General features: G+C 40.1%; 1 protein-coding gene across 2 annotated transcripts in view; it reads left to right on the top strand.

Moving 5' to 3' along the window:
- lclat1 (lysocardiolipin acyltransferase 1) overlaps nt 1–15,014 on the top strand; it is a 32,028-nt gene extending 17,014 nt beyond the window's left edge. For both annotated transcript variants that reach the window (XM_057859652.1, XM_057859653.1), the window contains 2 exons: nt 4,857–4,973; nt 13,906–15,014. In XM_057859652.1, coding sequence (XP_057715635.1) covers nt 4,857–4,973; nt 13,906–14,426 — 638 coding nt within the window. In that variant the 3' untranslated portion in view covers nt 14,427–15,014. The remainder of the gene's footprint in view (nt 1–4,856; nt 4,974–13,905) is intronic.
- The last annotated feature ends 234 nt before the right edge of the window (nt 15,015–15,248 follow it).

Here is a 15,248-nt window from a genome sequence, read left to right as displayed (position 1 = left end):
AAATAAGTATTTAGTCAACCACTAATTGTGCAAGTTCTCCCACTTGAAAATATTAGAGAGGCCTGTAATTGTCAACATGGGTAAACCTCAACCATGAGAGACAGAATTTGGGGGAAAAAAATAGAAAATCACATTGTTTGATTTTTAAAGAATTTATTTGCAAATCATGTTGGAAAATAAGTAAAATAAGAGTAGTGATGTTTTAGGGCTGTCGTTAAGCAACACGGACTTTCAACTCCCTCCACAGATTTTCTATGGGGTTGAGATCTGGAGACTGGCTAGGCCACTCCAGGACCTTGAAATGCTTCTTATGAAGCCCCTCCTTTGTTGCCCTGGCTGTGTGTTTGGGATCATTGTCATGCTGAAAGACCCAGCCACGTCTCATCTTCAATGCCCTTGCTGATGGAGATTTTCACTCAAAATCTCTCAATACATGGCCCCATTCATTCTTTCCTTTACACAGATCAGTCGTCCTGGTCCCTTTGCAGAAAAACAGCCCCAAAGCATGATGTTTCCACCCCCATGCTTTACAGTGGGTATGGTGTTCTTCGGATGCAATTCAGTATTCTTTCTCCTCCCAAACACGAGAACCTGTGTTTCTACCAAAAAGTTCTAGTTTTGTTACATCTGACCATAACACATTCTCCCAGTCCTCTTCTGGATCATCCAAAGGCTCTCTAGCGAACCGCAGTCGGGCCTGGACGTGTACTTTCTTCAGCAGGGGGACATGTCTGGCAGTGCAGGATTTGAGTCCCTGGCGGCGCATTGTGTTATTGATAGTAACCTTTGTTACTGTGGTCCTAGCTCTCTGTAGGTCATTCACTAGGTCCCCCCGTGTGGTTCTGGGAATTTTGCTCACCGTTCTTGTTATCATTTTGACGCCACGGGGTGAGGAGGGAGTTGAAAATCCGTGTTGCCCAACGACAGCCCCAAAACATCACTGCTCTAGAGGAGATCTGCATGGAGGAATGGGCCAAAATACCAGCAACAGTGTGGGAAAAGCTTGTGAAGAGTTACAGAAAACGTTTGGCCTCTGTTATTGCCAACAAAGGGTACATAACAAAGAAGTGAGATGAACTTTTGGTATTGACCAAATACTTATTTTCCACCATGATTTGCAAATAAATTCTTTAAAAATCAAACAATGTGATTTTCTGTTTTTTTTTCCCACATTCTGTCTCTCATGGTTGAGGTTTACCCATGTTGACAATTACAGGCCTCTCTAATATTTTCAAGTGGGAGAACTTGCACAATTGACTAAATATTTATTTGCCCCACTGTAAATGGCATCCATTTATCACAATTCACGAAAACATATTTGATATAGGTTTATTAGTTTATAGAGTTATGTGCATGTTTTTGTGAACAAAAATGGGAATTTCACTTGAAGTACATTATCGCTCAACCCATATGTTGCCCACACTTCACCTGCCTCGGTGCTTTGCGCTGACACTGCTATGCAAACACAGTTCAACAGTGATAACGCATAACCAAATGCTTGTCATCACGCTCCCGGAATGCTCTGATGTCAAATGATACCGCCGCCTCAAATCCCTCCCTTAAGCCGAGCAAAGCCCACCACCCACTTGCTTTTATGAGCAGGAACACTCAATTTCTCTTTGCGTGTCATGATGTCATTGCGAGTGATCCAACAAGTGACATCATAATAGACTAGAAGCTTAGACATTGTCTTTTTTATGACACAATCAGTGTTTCCCAACTCTTTTTGAGCTAAGGCACACATTATGCATTGAAAATATCTCGGGGCGCACCATCAGCTGAAAATCTTCAAATTTAAAACTCTGTAGCCTGTAGACCGACGAATCAAAAAAAATTGACAGATCCGAAACCAATATTGCAGACGCGGTGGGACCGTCGAATACAGAAAATAGATGGATCCCTTACTTGACTGAGGATCCAGGAAAAATGTTTGAGCGCCAGTTGTAACGCGTGGTGGGTAGGATACGTGCATACAGGGACCAAAAAGGGGGAGAAGCTTCCACTTATGCACATTTATTCACTAAAAATAATAATTCCACCTTGACCACTCACTTCACTCCCCTTGTTTCCATTTGACTAGAAATTGCATCCAAAAGCAGCACATCGTGGCATTTTACTTCGCGAGTTTAGTAAGCAATTGTTGAACACGCTACACATTTGGAAAGATCCCAATGACGTCATCACTGCGAGCCTGCAAACTATGGCGCCAACTAACGGTCAAAATATGGACTAAATATTATGAAATATTGCCATTGATTTAACATTTTATGTGTTTCTAACAACATATTTTAGTACAAGAGAACAATTGTGGTTTATTAGAGCCTACATGTATTTAAGTTAGAGGATCACTTTAAATTAGTCGACTAATCGTAAAAATAGTTGGCTGGCTGACTAATCCGGAGAGAATTAGTCGTTTGGGACCGCCCTAGTGTACTAGAACATACAGTTGTGGTCAAAAGTTTACATACACTTGTGAAGAACATAATGTCATGGCTCTCTTGAGTTTCCAGTTATTTCTACAACTCTGATTTTTCTCCGATAGAGTGATTGGAACAGATACTTCTTTGCCACAAAAAAACATTCATGAAGTTTGGTTCTTTTATGACTTTATTATGGGTTAACAGAAAAAGTGATCAAATCTGCTGGGTCAAAAATATACATGCAGCAACACGAATTAGCAGTGTCTTGTGAGTGATTATTGACTTGAACAATCATTGACTTGAACAAGTCAGGAAAGTCACTTGGAGCCATTTCAAAGCAGCTGCAGGTCCCAAGAGCAACAGTGCAAACAATTGTTTGTAAGTATAAAGTGCATGGCACTGTTTTTTCACTGCCACGATCAGGAAGAAAACGCAAGCTATCACCTGCTGCTGAGATAAAATTGGTCAGGAGGGTGACGATTCAACCGAGAATCACCAAAAAGCAGATCTGCCAAGAATTAGAAGCTGCTGGAACACAGGTGTCAGTGTCCACATCAAGCGTGTTTTGCATCTCCATGGACTGAGAGGCTGCCGTGCAAGAAGGAAGCCCTTGCTCCAAAAGCGGCACCTTAAGGCTCGACTGAAGTTTGCTGCTGATCACATGGACAAAGATAAGACCTTCTGGAGGAAAGTTCTGTGGTCAGATGAAACAAAAATCGAGCTTTTTGGCCACAATGCCCAGCAATATGTTTGGAGGAGAAAAGGTGAGGCCTCTAACCCCAAGTACACCATGCCTACCGTCAAGCACGGTGGTGGTAGTATTATGCTGTGGGGCTGTTTTGCTGCCAATGGAACTGGTGCTTTACAGAGAGTAAATGGGATAATGAAGAAGGAGGATTACCTTCAAATTCTTCAAGATAACCTAATGTCATCAGCCCGAAGATTGGGTATTGGGCGCAGTTGGGTGTTCCAACAGGACAATGACCCCAAACACACATCAAAAGTGGTAATGGAATGGCTAAATCAGGCTACAATTAAGGTTCCCAAAGTCCTGACTTAAACCCCATTGAGAACTTGTGGACAATGCTGAAGAAACAAGTCCATGTCAGAAAGCCATCAAATTTAACTGAACTGCACCAATTCTGTCAAGAGGAGTGTTTGAAGATTCAACCAGAAGCTTGCCAGAAGCTTGTGGATGGCTACCAATAGCGCCTAATTGAAGTGAAAATGGCCAAGGGACATGTATGTATATTTTTGACCCAGCAGATTTGATGACTTTTTTCTGTTCACCCATAATAAAGTCATAAAAGAACCAAACTTCATGAATGTTTTTTTGTGACAAAGAAGTATCTGTTCCAATCACTCTATCAGAGAAAAATCAGAGTTGTAGAAATAACTGGAAACTCAAGAGAGCCATGACATTATGTTCTTCACAAGTGTATGTAAACTTTTGACCACAACTGTATTTTCTCCACAGCCTTCTCACCTTTTTAACCCCTGACCCATTTTAATGCCTGATTAATGATGCCTTCTTAGATTTTTAAGTTACTCAGAGGACACGGCGTCCACAATTTACCAAATCAGTTTAAAATGTCGACTAGTAATATCACATAAGTTTTCCATTTTGCATATGTCCATCTTAGATGCGCTTTGGCCCAGAGAAGCCGGCTCTGTTTCTGGGTGTTGTTGGTAATAGCTTTTGCCTTGCATAGTCGTGCTTTAAATTGCAGTTACGGATGTATTTACTGACATTGATTTTCTGAAGTGTTCCTCCTTTACACATTGATGTCAGTTTTTGATGCAGGGCCACCTGAGGTATCGAAGGTCTCGGGGCGTTCAGTGTTGGTTATCAGCCTTGACGTGCAATATATCCACCAGATTCTCTGAACGTTTTGATAATATTACTACCGTAAATGATGAAATCCCTAAATTTTTTGCAATTGGATATTGAGGAACTATGTCCTTCAAATATTTTGACTGTTTTCTTATACACTTGGTTACAAAGAGCTGAGCCTTACCTCCCTCTTAGTGAGGGTGCGTCATTAAATCTTCAATGCAGCACATTGTAAGAACCACAAGCTGTGAGTGCAGATGAACTGTCTCCCTTTTGTCCTGCCCGAAGTAGATGCTCGCGTTATATAACATGACTAATGAGTCACCGTAGTTTGTTCCCAGGAAATGTTTAGTTAATATGCAATCATCTTTCCCTCTGTTTATCTGCCTACTCTCTTGCCCTCTTATGTCTCTCCTTGACAAAATGTGTTTCTATCTGCTGGTACATCATTACGTGCCCTGTCACCAGGACCATTCTTATTTTTGCTACGAGTGTAATCATGTTTAATCTAAATCAAATAGTACAGTTGTATTGTATACAGTACATTAAGTGTTCATTCATAGCATGCAGGTCTCGGTAAACTTTTTTTCCCCCCTCCACAGAGAACACAAGAGCACGCAGCGACAAGTTCGCAGCACAGAACGACCTGCCAAAATACCAACATGTGCTGCATCCACGTACCACCGGCTTTACTTTCATTGTGGAGCGACTGCGAAAAGGTTTGTAATGCCAAACGACCCTGCTTAAAATGATCCAAATGGGATTAAGCTGGAAAAAGATGCCTATTTATTCATAGGAGAACCTATCCTCTTCTTTAAAAAAAAAAAAAAAAATGCTGTATTTTGTGCATATCTCAAAGCTATAATGGTATTCGATTGTTGACATCAAATCAAAATGGTCAATTTTTCAATTAAGTGGCTTTTTCCCCCTCAAGTTTCTAGTCAGTTTTATTGTCAAATATGCTATATGTACATGACTTATAGCATGAATGAAAGATCAGTCCTCTCAGACCAAGTGCAACATAGAATGATTATATACAGTGATCCCTCAGTACTTCGCGACTAAAATTTCGTGCCCTCAGTGCATCACAGATTTGATCTTGTTATAAGTATCTTATCAGAATGAAAGTTTTAAAAACATTTATGTACACTTTATTTACATCTACGTATTCATGTACACTTACATACTAGGGGTGGGAACCTCTTGGTACCTCACGATACGATACGATTTGCAAAACAAAGCTCACGATAACAATTATCTCACGATATGGCGATTAGGGCTGGGTGATATTGCCTAAAGAAGGTATCACGGTAAATTAAGCAGATTTACCTCGATAACGATAAATGACGATAAATTCGCCCAAGCGGACTGTTATGTAATTTGAAAATCTGAATCAATGCGTGAAGTACAAATTCACTGTTTCTCGTTGATTTAATTTCCAGATTTCTAATTTAACATATTCAAACAATTGTACATGCAGTCTAAACATTAAGTATACAGTGTTTCCCTTAGAATTATCTGAAGCTGTGGTAGTGGGTTGCATCGGAGTCGGACAGCCTCACCATGTCGTGCCACGGCAAATTTTTTTTTCATTATTTTTTCCCCCTAATAAGAACCATAGCAAAGATATATTTGAAATATTTCATTATCTAGACTAATGTCGTAGCTCTCAGCTACGGTACATGTACGTAAAATGCGTAGCTGATTACAGCTACTTTACCCTATGTAATAATACGACTTTTGTTCTCGTAGCAATACTGCGACTTACATCTCGTAGTGACTCAGGGGTCTGCAACCCAAAATGTTTTCATACCCCTATTACATACACACCCAAACATGTATCATATGAGAGAGAATGAATATATTGTACCTATTATTTATACATTATTTTATGTATGTTATTCATATTATTTCATATACATATTTCAAATTATTCTTTAAAGTTCTAATGATAACATACACATTTATAGTGTTTTATATACACTTATTGATATTATATACTGTATTCACTAGGCCTGTCGTGCTCATAAATCATTGCGATATGCTATATTATCGCGCCCCCCCCAAATTTTTTTCTAACCAATTTACACTAACACAGTAAGAATACAGTATATATTAATAATACTAAGTAATATTAAGTACACCCATTTCAACGCAATAAACGTTTACTCTTAAATTCAAAAATACTTTTTAAGAAATCCCAACTAAAAACAATAGACCATGCCTCTTTTAAGTGAAAGACAATATCAATACCGCACAGAAACACAGAATAAATAAAATGTCTTTTTCAAGGCACGATAAAATTGCATTTCAAGAACTTCAGCATTTAGGCACAGAGGTATAAAGTTGTACTAACACAAACAATTGCACTTCAACAATAACAGAAAAATACATTAATTAAGTAGCAGTAACAAAAATTTGGCTTCACTAAGGCTAGGTTCATACTGCAGATCTTAATGCACAAATCTGATTTTTTGTCATGTCTGTTTTTTTGGCGTGCCCTTTCAGACTGCCTTGGTCCATGGAGCCCGTTCAAGTATCACACATACGCACTAATTAGCAGTCCGAGATGCACTCAGCAAAGTGACCGCATGCGCAGAAGCATCAAAACAAATTACACATGCTAGCTGTATGTCATTCCAGGGTGATCATATATTGATTTCCAAAAAGATGACACAAATAACAGACATTAATAATCCCCGTTTAATCCTTTATTCAAAGTTTATATGGACTGATACATGCACATAAACCTTGACTTGTGTGCGTGACATGACGTGGGTCTGTCAATTTGCCCCGTCTCGGCCATGTACCGTAATTTCCCGAATATAACGCGCACTTTTTTCCCCAAAATCAACTTGTAAACTCATGGTGCGCATTATAAACGGGTACATGGATGGAGACAGAAATATATATGTATTACATATATACATATATATAAACCGATTTTTTTTCATTGACACGGCCACGTTGTGTTGAAGAAACGTATGCGGCGACCCGTTGCCGACCATTACGGTACGTGACATCACCATTTAGTTTTGGTAATACTTCACTCTAATCGGCCGAATGATTTCGTCTGTGTTAAATTCTGCTTTTTTCACTCTTCATAAAGCACAGAATTTAGTTTCTTGAACTCATTTGAGTCGACGTTTATTGCAGCTCCGCAATTCGGACCATAACAAATGTAAGAACACACACTTCCTGTGTCCGTCAACTATATCGGTCCCTCGGGAAACTCAAACCCAAATAACAATAGTTCCTTTTGTTACTGTTGTGTTGACAGCGATGAGCTCTCACGGATTTCCGACTTACGTTCTCACTTTCATTTTACCGTATCAATCCATGGAAGAAACATTTATTCATCATGATGAAACGAGCAAGTTATACAGCAGCCTTTAAAAGAAAAGTCACATCTGTTTTGTTTTCTCCTAGATTCTGGTAAGTTGGAGAAGTTGTCAAATCATATTATTACCGTAAATATTGTCAGTTTACGGTAATGTTTTGAACTACCAATGTGCTATGCTTGTGCTGTGTTTCACCAGTCAGTAAAATGACATCTCTGTATCTGTACACGAGCTCTGTTTTCTTGTATTCTTCTATTTATTGGTGCTAAAATTAGGGTGCGCGTTATAAACGGGTACAATAATTTTCCCTAGATTTTACAAGTAAATTTGGGGTGCGCATTATACACGGGTGCGCCTTATATTCGGGAAATTACGGTAAGCAATACTGAAATATTGCTCATTCGGTGCATAGAATTAAAATTGAAAATTGTCAGGCTTATCCTTTTCTTCATTAATTTTTTTATGACCGTGTTCAAGCTAGAAGCTAATGCACCGCTACATCGCTCCCGTCCTGCCTGCCGCTTTCACTTTGCTGATGTCATTGCTGCATGAATTCCGATTCGGGAGACTTGAAAGTTCAGAACGCCAGCCACATTCGGGAAAAATGTGGCCCAAATCGGATTTAGACCACATACGAAAGTGTCCCCGATCGGATTTGAAATGGTCCAGTTCTATGCGACTCGTCACGTTCAGACCGTCAAGTTAATGCCTCACTCGAGTCGGAAAAAAACGAAAAAATCGGATTCATGCATTAAGACCTGTAGTATGAACGTAGCCTTAGGCTAGGTTCAAAAGTGTAAACGAACATACCCAGAAGTCAATAAAACAGAGTGAATCCTCATCACAGCATATTGCGCTGTTGATAACAAGGAAGCCGAACACATCTGCCACGCGTACGCACGCACGTGAGGCGATAAATCGCAGCGGGAAAATTACCGCCTTCATTTTCATTTACCGTGCAATAGATGGAATTATTGCATATTGCGACAGGCTTAGTATACACAGGACAATCTTCAAAATGAAGTGAGGGTGACACTACTTCCCAGATTTTCACTTTACACGGTCTGTTCTGGTCCCCATTAACAGTGATAAGCAGGGGCGTTACCGGGGGCAGGGGGGGCAGTCCCACGGACAAGCTCTGCCCACCCAAAGAAAACTGAATATAGTACTAACGGCAGTCGGGGCACTGCGTATGGTATCCCATTCATATATTCATTTTTTTTTTTTTTTTTTTTTTTCATTTTATCAAAGTTTTCACCAGTGTTCACCTGGCTGTTGAGTTTGGTGAGTTTTGAAGCATTCTGAGGGGGTCAAAGTAGGGCTCAAAGCGTCAGCGGGACAAAAAATGACTGCTAGGGTGCGCTATATAATGTATTTGGAATTTGTCTTTACACGGTATCTAAGGTTGCACCTGTCTTGACCTGCCTGCCAATATTGGTGCATTTTGAAGCTTTCTAAGGGGGTCAAATTGAGCTCAAAGGGGCTGCGGAACAAAGAATAACTATAATAATAATAAAACTGAGGAACCACAATAAGTTACCTAAAAAAAAAAAAAAAAACATTGTCACCTGCATCTCCATACTGTTCAGTTATGGATGTATTCCAGGTCAAATAAAATCAAATCAACTTTTTGTTTAGACGAAATCACAACAACAATTATCTCAAGGAGAAAACAAAACATGTTTTAAGGTGCAGTAGCCCTATGCTGGATTTCGACCGACTTGAGCACTGTAGCTTTTTTTTTTCTTACCCCCCCAGGTAAGACTAATGCCCACCCACACCTTGCATCCTGTTAACACCACTGGTGATAAGTGTGGGATCACTGTATAAACAAAACTATTAAATGAAAAGTATATCAATATATAGCACATAACACTCATAACCAGTGAAGAAAGATCAAAGCTATAACAGCATTGCTTTGTTGGCATCAAATCAAAATGGTCAATTTTTCCAATAAGTGGCTTATTTAATTTGTGTTTTGCTCCAAAGAAATGATGCTGGCATTCAACTTGATTAATATCAAGTCATTTTGAGTAATTTGTAAATAACTAAATGTTCAAGGTCTGCTACACTGATCGTCAGGAATTTCGGAATATTATTAAAAATGTGCTGTTAAGTTATTCGGAGACATCTAAGGTTTTGAATCATAAAATTTGGTCATATTCTCTGGATTCCTGAACCGTGCCTGTTTATGGGTAACCTTCCAATTCCCAGAGAGATCCTCAGAGCTACTAATGTTTCCCGATGAGCTAATCATCCTGGCGGTCATCCAAACTTCTCAAATACCACCTCTGACTGGACACTAACCATCCCAGCAGGTGTTGTAAATCGTGTGTGTGATCTCATTGTCTAAGTTGGTCCCACTCCTGTGTGTATCCGAACCGGTGACGTACCAACATAGTGGTTTTGATTGTCTTCTGCATGTCTGTCCCAACTGTATTTTGTACTGCCCCCCATTGGGAAATGGGCAGGTTCTGGCAAGTATAATGCCTTCAACTGTGGAATAAAAGGTGTGGAGGCGTTTTCAGATCAGCCATTTTAGTTAGAACAAAGTTGATCGAGTGCCACACGAATTAGGTACTTGCGCTTCTTGTGGGTGTGGAGTTTTTTGTTTTTATTTTAATCTTGCAGAACACGTATCAAGCAGTTGTTTGGGCTTGTGATTTGGAGAAAAAAATATCAATTACTTTTAAAGAAAAAAAATTCTGATTGATGGTAACTAAAGAGAGTACTTACAGGTCCTTCTAAAAAAATTAGCATATTGTGATAAAGTTGAAATATGATTCTAATTCACATACAGTGGGGAGAACAAGTCTTTGATACACTGCCGATTTTGCTGGTTTTCCCACTTGCAAGCCATGTAGAGGTCTATAATTTGTATCATAAGTTCTCTTCAACTTTGAGGGACGGAATCTATTACAAAAATCCAGAAAATCACATTGTATAATTTTTAAATAATAAATTTGTATTTAACTGCATGAAAAAAGTCTTTGATACATTACCAACTAGCAAATATTTCGGCTCTTAGTTCTTTTTTTAAGAACCCCTCCTGTTCTTCACTCATTACCGGAAGTAACTGCACCTGTTTGAACTTGTTACCTGTATAAAAGACACCTGTTCACATGCTCAAACAAACTCCAACCTCCCCACAATGGCCAAGACCAAGGAGCTATGTAAGGACATCAGGGATAAAATAATAGACCTGCACAAGGCTGGGATGGGCTGCAGGAAAATAAGCAAGCAGCTTGGTGAGAAGGTAACAACTGTTGGAGCGATTATTAGAAAATGGAAGAAGTTCAAGTTGACGGTCAATCTGCCTCGTTCTGGGGCTCAATGCAAGATCTCCCCTCGTGGGGCATCACTGATCATGAGGAAGGTGAGGGATCAGAACTACACGGCAGGACCTAGTCAATGACCTGAAGAGAGCTGGAACCACAGTCTCGAAGAAAACCATCGGAAACACATTACGCCGTCATGGGTTAAAATCCTACAGCGTACGCAAGGTCCCGCTGCTGAAGCCAGTGCATGTCCAGACACGTCTGAAGTTTGCCACTGACCATCTGGATGATCCAGAGGAGCAATGAGAGAAGGTCATGTGGTCGGATGAGACCAAAATTGAACTTTTTGGTCTAAACTCGGCTCGTCGTGTTTTGAGGAAAAAGAAGGATGAGTACAACCCCAAGAACACCATCCCAACCGTGAAACATGGAGGAGGAAACATAATTTTTTGGGGCTGCTTCTCTGCCAAGGGTACAGGACGACTGCACCGTATTGAGGGGAGGATGGATGGGGCTATATATTGCCAGATCTTGGCTGACAACCTCCTTCCTTCAGTGAGAGCCCTGAAGATGGGTCGTGGTTGGGTCTTCCAGCATGACAACGACCCAAAGCACACAGCCAAGGCAACTAAAGAGTGGCTCCGTAAGAAGCATCTTAAGGTCCTGGAGTGGCCTAGCCAGTCACCAGATCTGAACCCGATAGAAAATCTATGGAGGGAGCTGAAAGTCTGTGTTGCCCGGCAGCAGCCCCGAAACCTAAAGGCTCTGGAGAAGATCTGCATGGAGGAGTGGGCCAAAATCCCTGCTGCAGTGTGTGCAAACCTTGTCAAGGACTACAGGAAACGTTTGGTATCTGTAATAACAAACAAACAAAAGGTTTCTGTACCAAATATTAAGTTAGATTTTTGTGATGTATCAAGTACTTATTTTATTAAATTAAATGCAAATTTATTATTTAAAAATCATACAACGTGATTTTCTGTTTTTTTTGTATTAGATTCCGTCCCTCACAGTTGAAGAGAACTTATGATACAAATTACAGACCTCTACATGCTTTGCAAGTGGGAAAACCAGAAAAATCAGCAGTGTATCAAATACTTGTTCTCCCCACTGTAATAATGCTATTTAACCCTTTAAGGTCTGGGCCTATTTTGTCTGATTTTGCATGCCTTTGAAGTTGCCTTTATATTTCAAAGAAAGAATTGTTTACGATGGCCTGGTTTGGTGCCTTTTTTTGTGACACCTTGAACTTTATGTCCAAACTGTTGTTTCCTTCACTGACCAATTATAAATCATCATTTTAGGCCCAAAAAGACCAAAAATTCCAAAATCGTTTTGTCAAAATTTTTAATATTGATGTCCAATTGACAACCAAACATGCGTAACGAACTGTTTTGAAACTTTGTAATATTTATTCAACATGTTAGGATGAACATTCAACCAAAAAAATTTAGAATAAATAGTCTTATATTTGACAATTCAACATAAACAACAGGTATAGCCATAGGCGTTTTTTGCCTTTATACATGCTCTAGTCAAAACAGGTTATATACAGCAGACCAAACAGTGAAGAACAGTGAAAAAATATACCATCTAATACAAAAAGTGTTTAGAGGCCATCTCTTTATGAGTTTAGGTATTGCGGCCCATCACCTGATGAAAACTATGTACACACAATCAAGCTTCTTGAACACACATTTATATACACAAATTGAGAAGACTGATTGTGGGAAGAAAAAAAAATATATATAACATTGGGGGAAAAAAGCATTTTCAAAAATATTTACAATAAACAAGTTAAATTTTTTTCAGACATGCCACTCCGAAAAGCAGTTTCGTCCTGGAATTAGACACAGGGCTACATCACACAGACCACACTTCCATGGGGTGTCAGTCCTCTTTCCACCCTTCCATTTTCATTTCACTTTACTTCCATTGTCACTATAAATGTACATGAAAAAAAGTCAGTATTTATGAAAATAATAAAGTATAAATAAAAATATATACAGAAATAAATAATAATGGAAATCTATATGTATGACAATAGAAAGAATACCATAGCTGAATATGTGCTACATCCCTAATCTTCATATAGAAAGAAGAACACCACAATTATAAATTCCTGCCTTGGATACACACAGTGCACGTACGACTTTGATCTGATATGCACATTTTATTATTATATACACAAACACACACTTATATTGCATCAAAATTAACTTTGTCTTGCAATTTCAAAAGAAACTTTTTCAGCATGGAAAAAAAAAAAAAAGTTTGCTTACCTCTGCTCGTCGATGGCGTCACCCACGTGTTCAAATCCGTCACTATCTTCACTCGAGGACTCTTCCGAAGAAGACGATGATGACGAATTTGGACCATCCTCTTCCTCAAGTTGATCAAAAAGCACAATTGCTTGCGCTAAATTTAATTTTCCGTTCATTCTCAAAGTCACACAAAGTCGCTGCTCGATCCAAACGGCCATCGCTCGCCACCTCGCTGCTTCAGAACACTCCTCCCTCTCGTTCGGTGGAACTTCGCACGGCAGTTATATTTATTAAAAAAACGCATTTTGTGCTTCCACTGTGACTTCGAAAGGGTTCGTTTGATTTGTGTTTTTTTCATGGAGCTTCCGTTTTGAAAAAGGACAAGAAATGATGGAAATATAGACATAAACAAATGATCCATACAGCGTTTTAATGTTTTTTTGAGAGGACAATAAAACTATAAAACTTAAATGACAATATCTCACGTTTTAGTTGGTCTATTGACTTCAAATAATAACGAGAGTAAACCGCAACTTCCGCACTTTAAAACGAGACCAACCAACGGCATGTGGGTCACGTAATTAAAACGTGAGGGCGCTTCAAAGACGACGTGCGCTGAGGACGCGCCGGCGCGTCCTTCGACTCTCAAGGGTTAAGATTTTTTGTATGCTGTCACAGGCACTTTAAAGGTAGTTGTAAATTCAAAACTGGGGTTTTGTCAAATTCAAGTGTAAATATAAATCCTAAAAATTGGGCATGTGTTCCCAGGAGACAACTTGGATGCGGTGCATGACATCACTGTGGCTTACCCGAAGAACATCCCCCAGACCGAGCGCCACCTAATGCTCGGCCTCTTCCCCCGCGAGATCCACTTTCACGTGCAGCGCTACCCTGTCACCACGCTACCCGTCCGCTCTGCCGAGCTGGAATCGTGGTGCCGCAAGCGTTGGGCCGAGAAGGAGTCGCGGCTACGGGACTTCTACTCGGGCGGGCTGCGGGCCTTTGACCGGGAAGGTGTGGCGCGGGTACCGCCGTGTAAGTCGGAGCTGCGCGTGGCTCTGATCAAAGCTGCCTCGCTGCTCTACTGGACCAGCTTCATCGCGCTGTGCTTCGTCGGCATTTGGCTGTCTGCTCCTGTCAGGTTGTACTTGGTGGTGGTGGTGGGTGTTTACGTAGTCCAGCATAAGGTGGCAGGTGGACTGGAGCTGCTCGAGTTGGCCTGCCATCGCTTCTGGACCTCCATTGCGGCCAACGGGAAGGACAAGATGGTGGATGGAAAAAAAACATGATCACAACAATCCTAACTTGTGACACTGAGCATCTCTTTTGCAGGGTCCGGGAAATTTTGTGTTTACCTCCCGGCAGCTTGCTTGACCTCAGCAGGAGGCTCAAAGAGGAGCGTGTTGTCAAAATCCCTCCTTTTGTCTCGCCTATCATTACCTCCACCAAGCATGAATTGCACCAGACATATTTTTATTACAAGATGACACAAACAATCCTGCACTCAGTCCTGCTTCTCCAGTGCCCATTACTAGCTCAATTTAGTTTTGTTCACTCTTCAAAAGAGGTACAAAAGAAACTACAACTCTCGTACTAAAAGAATTCTACTGTTGTGAACACATCTGTCCAACAAACTTGCCAACAAAAGAAAGTTTAAAACTTGAGATTGGCAAGCATAATATTGCAGCCATCTAACCTTATGTGACATTTTCTGACTTTGGTAGAGCTCAAACATAAGTTGTCACTGAGCTCACACCATTGGTTGGTTTTAATTTGAAGTATAGTGTCAGGCTCCAATCTGTGTTGTGTTTGTTTGCGTGTGTCCCAGGTGTCATACATGACGGAGCAAAGCCATTAAAACTGCACACTCTCCACAAGGACTCGTATAAATGTGTTTTCAAATACCTCCTACTTTGGTAGTACTGCTTTTTCATATAAAACATAGAAATGCAGTTTTTCCCAAGGAGGGGAAAAATGTGTTTTTACAAGTACAAAAGCCAAATGTGAGCCAGAAAGTAAATACTCACTGATGAGGGTTGGCCATAATAGCTCCTAAAGATTAGAAGCTGATTTTTTTTTTTTTTTTTTTGCTTTAAGCTTGAAGCAAATGT

Source organism: Corythoichthys intestinalis, chromosome 15 (assembly GCF_030265065.1).
Source record: "Corythoichthys intestinalis isolate RoL2023-P3 chromosome 15, ASM3026506v1, whole genome shotgun sequence".
NCBI lineage: Eukaryota > Metazoa > Chordata > Actinopteri > Syngnathiformes > Syngnathidae > Corythoichthys > Corythoichthys intestinalis.
Note: the sequence above shows the minus strand (reverse complement) of the source record. Positions and strands in the feature narration are given on the sequence as shown.